This window comes from Brugia malayi (assembly GCF_000002995.4).
Source record: "Brugia malayi strain FR3 genome assembly, contig: Bm_v4_ChrX_scaffold_001, whole genome shotgun sequence".
NCBI lineage: Eukaryota > Metazoa > Nematoda > Chromadorea > Rhabditida > Onchocercidae > Brugia > Brugia malayi.
In genome coordinates this window covers 24,908,790-24,917,081 of record NW_025062479.1, presented here as the reverse complement: position 1 = coordinate 24,917,081, position 8,292 = coordinate 24,908,790, and the positions used below count along the sequence as shown (strand labels likewise).

The 8,292-nt window shown below is 22.1% G+C and overlaps 1 protein-coding gene across 2 annotated transcripts; it reads left to right on the top strand.

Moving 5' to 3' along the window:
* Positions 1-412: 412 nt before the first annotated feature.
* Positions 413-2,868, top strand: Bm5917 (the record flags this gene model as incomplete). 2 transcript variants are annotated; one of them, XM_043076041.1, is made up of 7 exons in its annotated part: positions 413-446; positions 580-755; positions 1,173-1,370; positions 1,540-1,671; positions 1,846-1,974; positions 2,310-2,536; positions 2,742-2,868. In XM_043076041.1, 7 exons carry the CDS (start codon positions 413-415, stop codon positions 2,866-2,868), a joined length of 1,023 nt encoding a protein of 340 aa, XP_042931975.1. The 2 variants fall into 2 exon arrangements, with proteins under 2 accessions (XP_042931975.1, XP_042931976.1); XM_043076042.1 differs by lacking the exon at positions 413-446 and having other exon boundaries at positions 645-755.
* Positions 2,869-8,292: the final 5,424 nt, after the last annotated feature.

Below are 8,292 nucleotides of genomic sequence, written 5' to 3'. Positions count from 1 at the left end.
TTATGATTATTGAGATTAAGATTAAGAATGGTTAAGATATAATCTGGTGAATTTGCTATATTAAATAATCAAGAAGAAGAAATTAGAGATAATTTGAATGATACGAAAAATGATTAACTATTAGATATTTCGTGCAATAATTATGGATTAAAAAATTTCCTTAAATAAATTATCATATATTTGTAGCTGGTGCGACTAGTAATTGCAATCTTTCCGGTTGCATCATTTCCGTTATCGTGCCACACTACTAAATACATTCATTTCGTCCAGTTTATTTCCGGTTACATAATAATCAATCATTCATTACTTTGTTAACTCATTCATTGCGTCTATCCTATTTTTTCTTTTTTTTTTTTTTTTTTGTTAATTTGTCTACGTATTTTCCATTCTGTATGGTTGAACATTCGGAAAAATGACCCAGAAAATGGCTTCAGCTCGAAAGACAGGTTGTTATTGTATATTTTTGCTTTTTTATATTTTACTCAAAAATATTTTTTTCTTCTCTTTCGCATATTTTCTAATGAGTGCAGCAAAACTGAGCAATTTAGAGTGATAATAATGGAAAATGATAAACTGCAGATGTGAAAAGTGAATTAGAAAGTATTGGACGATGTTTGGAAGGTGAAGAACTGGTGAAAGCGTTAATGGAACGAGTCTTGGCAACTGAGGAAGAAAAGGCTACTCTAGCAAGCAAAGTTGAAGAGTTATCAAAGATTCAGAAAATGGCTACCAGTCTAAGGAAACAAAATGAATTAGTGAGTAACCAATAGATATATCTCAATGTCATTAAAATTTTGAAAGTACCAAATTAATTTATATTACCAAACATTAAAACTCATATAGAAGATGTAAATACATCTATAATCTATTATTCCACCTTGTTTACTTCTTAATAATAATAGATACCTGATTTACAAATATTACAAATAGTTTCAAAAGTTGTTTACGACGTTTTCAATCTGTTTTTGTTGATGTAAATTTATTTTAGAACTTTTTTGCAGTCATTTTTTTGGAACGGTTCTTTAAATGATCCGGGAGAAGATGAAGGCTTTCATCTACTTTAGAATGTAAAAATGTAATTGCAAAGAACAAAATATCCATAAAGTGTCCATTGCATTTATATCTATATCTCATTGTATCTATTTAATATCCATTTATATCTCTCATTGTAGCTAACTAAGAAAGTGGAAACAGTTGAGGGTGTGTTGATGAAGACCGAACTAGCAAAATCAAAATTGGAAAATTTATGTCGAGAAATGCAAAGGGCGCAACGGAAAGCACACGAGGAACATGTGGAGAAATTACGCGAATTGGAAAGGAATCGTAAAGACATGATTGAACAGTTCAAAGAATCCGTAGCTGGAATTCAGGTAAAGGAAACATTAATAACCATTTTTTTTTTTTTAGCATTTCTAATCACTAATTTCTTCTCGAAATTTAAGATAGAAAATGGGAAGGTTATATGATTTGGAATTTCTCATAAAAGCTTTTATAGTAATTATTAATTTTTCCTTTGTCTTAAAATTATTGCTCTTTCAGAAATCAATGGAATCAGGTCGAGAAACATCTGAAAAACTAACAAATGACAATGCAGTGTTGTCAGAGAAATTAAAAGTTTTGGCACAAGAATATGAAAATAGAGTAGCTGAACTTTCGAAACAGTTTGCCGAAGTATGTCACAAATATTTCCACAGATACATTATCATTATGAGATGTTGACGAGTTGATTTTCATTGTTTAGATAAGATTACTACTGATGTAAAAAGTGAAATTTTGAATAATCATTAGAGTATTTCTCATCTATTACTCTATTTCATACCTTCATAAAGATGTAGTTAATTGCAGAAGACGGAATACTGCGAAAAACTAACAGCGGCACGTGATATGGAAGTTGAATTGTATAAAACAAAGCTTCAAGCTGCTATATTGGATACACAGAAATGCACACAAGAGAAACTACAATTACAAAGCGAGGTTCTTTGCTTATTTTATCAGCTACCTTAAAGAGTTTATTTTATTCGAAAATATTTCTTTATGAAGATAATCAATCAAAGTATAGAAGAAAATTTCTTTGATTAAAAAAAAAAAAAAAAAAAACAAAAAATTATCTTATTATTGATAGCTTTTGAGAAAATGTTTTCATAAATGTAGTTCATTGCAAAAGAACGGAGTACTACGAAAAATTCTTTTACTTTAGATAGTTGTCTATTGTGCTAATAAAATGCAAAAATATGTTGTATGTTCATACTAATTAGATTAAGCAATTAATTAAAAAAGAAAAATTTTCATAATTTTTTATTATTTTTCAGTTGTTAGCTCGTGAACAGAAAGTAAAAGAAGTGCTGGAAGGTGAGAAGGCAATGCGTGAACAGATTGATAAGTATACGAAAAAATATAATGAGCTTCATCTAAGTCTCAACAATTCAAATGAAACATTTGATAAATTTCGGCGTGAAATGGAACGCATGAATTCAAACGTTATTAAGGTAGAGAAGGATGCGCGAAAATGGAAAATGAAGTATGATGAGACTGCTCAGTAAGTTCTATTATTGATCTATAATTTAAATAAAAAAAGAAAATCTAATGATTTTATAATTCGATGTAAATGTACAGTCGAATGAGAATTTTTATTTTGCTTTTAGTCAAAATATGCTAGTATTTTTTTTTTTTTCTTTTTTTACTAATAAAGATAAAATCTGATTCATTCGTACTTCACTTCTCAACTAACTTTATTAATTTAGGGCTTTGGCAGCTGCAACATTGAAAGTTAAAGAATGTGAAGATTTATGCGCGTTAAAAGAACGACAATTGCAACAACTGCAGAATTTATGTCGCACTTTAAAGTCTCAAATTCCTAATAATCAGTGATGTGCTTATAAAAAAAAAACACTAATATTCAAGCCTTTTTTTTTTTTTTTTTTCATTTTCTTTCTCTTTTAAATTACTATCAAAATTATAGTTGAGGGTAGATCATGTTTGTGTTCATTTTTGAATTTGCAAGCATTGAAAAAGTGAATTTAAAATTTTGATCATGACAAATTTGTTACATTTTTTACATACAGTTGTCTTTCAGAAATTTAAACTTCCTACACTCTTTCATCCCTCATAGTAATTTACTTTTTCTATTGCATTTATTCAACATTGTGTTATTTAAAAAAAAAAAAAAAAAAAAAGAAAACATTGGGTGCTATTTATTTCTATCTTAACAACATTCATTTTTTTTTTTCATTTATTTATGAAGTGCTTTTTTGAACTGAAACTTGTTCATTTTTTGTTTGGTTCACACCGGTGATGAACAAACAGCTTTTATTGTTGGTGATGATGCCATCATCATCATCATCATTTCACTATATTAAGAAAATAACATGCAATTTATCATCATGGCTTGCAAAGAAGGTATGATATGTGCTCGTATGTAATAATTTTAATTTTTGTAAATTATCCTATTAAGCTTACTTTGTGCCATAAATTTAATTTTCATCTTATATTTGATCAACAAAAATTCAATAATTCCAATCAAATGAACATTAAAAGATTTTCGGAAATTGAATATTTTTGGGAGAAAATGAAAAAAAAAAAAAAAAATGAAATGAAATGAGCAAAAGAGAATGATGTTTATTTGTTTGCTGAACAAATCAATACCATCCTTTTCATTTTTTTTTTTTTTTTTTTCATTTTGTAACCTTTCCTGATCCGGCTAAATTCATCGGATGAGTGATGAGTGTGTGTGTGTGAAATATGAGTCTAAAATATTGTAACTATCCATTTTTGTGATGAAAAATGCATGGAAAATTAAAAAAATCTTGTTGCAATTTGCAATTTCAAAAAACATTAGATTAGCTAATTAATTATTCTTGATAAGAGTTAAATGATCTGAAACTTACAGATTAGAAGAAAATACTTTAACGGATAAATTATTATTTAATTAAATTACAGATGACCTTTCTCTGTCTTATTTCGATCAATTTGATTTTTTGCAATGAATTTTGAATTTAATTATAAATTCTGATAATGTCTCTCTGTCTTATTTTTGCTATAAATGATTTAAATTTTTCAAAAATTCAGTGCATATCTTTATGAATTCCTGTGATTTGTCAAATAATTTTCCAACAATATTTTAAATTTGATATATTAAATATCACAAATAATCCAATATATATCATCATTATAATCATAAAAATTTTTTGAAAAATTTTTTATAAATATAGTCATTTTTTTTTTGAAATATTTACTTTTCTAAAGATAGGCAAATAATACTAAATGATTGTTTCAAGAAACAAAAAAAAATAAAAAAAAATAAAATTAATGAAAATGATAAAAGTTTAAAATTGCTTCATTTATCAACGAAATTAAAACGAATATTTGTAACAAAAGTTAACTTTTTTTCAATGATACATAAATTTTTCATTTACAATAATATTAAATGAAAATTGTCTGTGATTTGTCAAATAAAATATTATAATATAAGCAATATAAATGCATTCAATAAAATGAATCGATTATTTCTTTTAATAATACAATTTTATATTATAACTTTTGAAAAATTCATAACTTTTAGTGATATATTTAATTTTTATTACAAATCATTGAAATTTCATTAATTTTTTAATTAATGTAACTTTATTATAATTTTTAATAAGTATCAATTTTTTATCATATTGATTAATATTAAAATGAAAACAATTTAAAATTTCTCTTACAAAGTTATTGTTTGTTAATTTTTCAATTATAATTGTAGGATATACTTTAATTATAGAATATCTCTTATCAATTACAATCATACTTTTATCACTTCTATCAGTGATCAACTATAATAGATTATTAAAGATTATTAATTATCAACTATACATTTGCCAATATTATATTTATATTAAATTATAAACAATTTAAAATTTCTCATATTAGTTATAATTTGTTAATTTTAATTATAACCTGTTAGATATTATACTTTAATTATAGAATATCTCTTATCAATTACAATCATACTTTTATCACTTCTATCAGTGATCAACTATAATAGATTATTAAAGATTATTAATTATCAACTATACATTTGCCAATATTATATTTATATTAAATTATAAACAATTTAAAATTTCTCATATTAGTTATGTTGTTAATTATATATTTTTAATTTTCAATTATAACCTGTTAGATATTATACTTTAATTATAGAATATCTCTTATCAATTACAATCATACTTTTATCACTTCTATCAATTATCAACCATAACAGATTATTAAGTTGTGCTTCCAATGCTACTACAATTACATATGTATTTTTGAAATAATGCAATAAATGCCACTCTGCTAGTTAACTTGTGTGTGTGTATGTGTGTGTGTGTGTATGTGTATGTGTGTGTGTATGTATGTATGTATGTATGTGTGTATGTATGTGCATGTATGTATGTATGTATGTGTGTATATGTATGTGTCTGTGTATGTGTGTGTGTGTGTATGTGTGTGTATGTGTATGTGTGTGTGTATGTGTGTGTGTGTATGTGTGTGTCTGTATGTATGTATGTATGTATGTATATGTATGTGTGTGTGTGTATGTATGTATGTATGTATGTATATGTATGTGTGTGTGTGTATGTGTATGTATGTATGTATATGTATGTGTGTGTGTATGTGCATGTATGTATGTATGTATATGTATGTGTGTGAAAGTGTTTGTTTTGTTATTATCGATGAAAAGTTTAACTTGTAAGCTTATTGCATGTGTGTCTTCATCATAATCTTATAAATGAGCAAATTTTTTTCTTAGTTTTCTATTTATTCGTCATATGATAGTTTCACTTCGGAATATTATTATTATTATTATCGTTATTATCGTTATTATTATTATTATTATCGTTATTATCATTATTATTATTATCGTTATTATTATTATTATTATTATCATTGTTATTACTATTATTATTATTATTATATTTTTATTATATTATTATTTTATTATTATTATTATTATTATCATCGTTATTATTATTATTATTATTATCATTGTTATTACTATTATTATTATCTTTATTATTATTATCTTTATTATTTATTATTATTATTATTATTATTATCATATTATTATTATCATTACTATTATTATTATCGTTATTATTATTATTATTATCTTTATTATTTATTATCATTTATTTTATTTATGTTATCATTATTATTATCGTTATCATTATTATTATCGTTTTTTATTATTATTATTATTATTGATTATTGTTACTATTATTATTTTTATTGATTTTCTCCCCTTTTTTTTATGATATTATTTCAATTCTATATAAAATGTATAGCTGAAAGCAAAGCAGTGCACATTTTAATATGCGAACATTTCGAATTGCACTAAATAGCGCTATTGAATGATAAATATTATATATATGTTAGCAAATAAATAATTCAAATGATACAATCATTCATTGAATATGAATGATTAATGTAAAATGTAATATGTATGTGTGTTTAGAAATTAAAATTAAATACAAAACGATATGAAAATATGGAGAAAAAAGAGAAGGAATTAATTTTTAGTATCAAACGAACTGTTCTAAATCAGGTTAATTTTTTTTTTATTTAATTTTATTTATTATTTGACTTTTTTTTTTTTGATTCATATTTCATTTTTGTTTATTATTATTATCTATCATGTATTATTTAGCAGTATTATTATTTGATTTTTAATATTATTATTTATTATAATTATTATTTTATATATTATTATTAGTAGTATTATTATTATTATAATATTATTTTAGTATTATTATTATTTGTTTATAATATTATTATTAGTAGTATTATTATTATTTGATTTATTATTATTATTTAGCAGTATTATTAATTGATTTTATAATATTATTTTTAGTAGTATTATTATTATTTGATTTTATAATATTATTATTTAGTAGTATTATTATTTGATTTTATAATATTATTATTTAGTAGTATTATTATTATTTGATTTTATAATATTATTTTTTTTAGATTGTATTTACTTTTTAAAATTATTGTTGTTTACAGGAGAAATTTGATTATCAATATGGTTATATTGAAACAAATTTAAATTTGAAAGAATTAATGAGAAAATTATTTAGTAGTATTATTATTATTTGATTTTATAATATTATTATTTAGTAGTATTATTATTATTTGATTTTATAATATTATTATTTAGTAGTATTATTATTTGATTTTATAATATTATTATTTAGTAGTATCATTGTTATTTGATTTTATAATATTATTTTTTTTTAGATTGTATTTACTTTTTAAAAATTATTGTTGTTTACAGGAGAAATTTGATTATCAATATGGTTATATTGAAACAAATTTAAATTTGAAAGAATTAATGAGGAAGAAATTAAATAAATTTATTCAGTATAGTTTTATTAATCAAATCAAACAATTTTTTCCTGTATTATTTTGGCTTCCAAATATTACCAAATCAGATCTTTTCAAAGATATTATTGCTGGTATTACAGTTGGAATACTTTGTGTACCACAAGGTTAGTCATTTCTTTTATGGTTATTTATTTATTTATTTTTTTATAAGATTATTTTTATATAAGATTATAATAATATGAAGAAATAATATTGTTTATATAAATTATTTAATTAAATATTTATTAATTAATGTTGATTATTTATTAATTTATTAAGTTTAAATTTTATCATAACTATTTGTTTAACTTCTTCCGAAAGAGTTAAAAATCTTATTTATTTTTATATAAGATTATAATAATATGAAGAAATAATATTATTTATATAAATTATTTAATTAAATATTTATTAATTAATGTTGATTATTTATTAATTTATTAAGTTTAAATTTTATCATAACTATTTGTTTAACTTCTTCCGAAAGAGTTAAAAAATCATTTTGGAAAAGATTTTTCTTAGTTAATTCTTTTCTTATATTAATTTCTTATATTAGATTATACTTTCAACTACTTTGTATTCAATTTACAGTTACATATTAGCATGAAATATATTTATTAATTTATATTTTAATGGTAGTAAATTATTTTTAAGAAAATATTAGATAGAAATGACAAACTTTTTTAATTTTTTTTTTTCTTTTTTTTTCTGTAATGAATTTCAAAAAGATAATATAGTTTGTTTGGATTATTTATTTTTCAAAATGAATAAAGCGTATATAAAAATGTCATCCAAAATGACATTTTCATTTTGCCATTAATTTTTTCTTTTTTTTTTTTTTTTGCTTAGTTGAAAAAGAAAAGAAAAATTATTTATGTAGTTTAAATTATTATTATTATTATTGTTAAATTA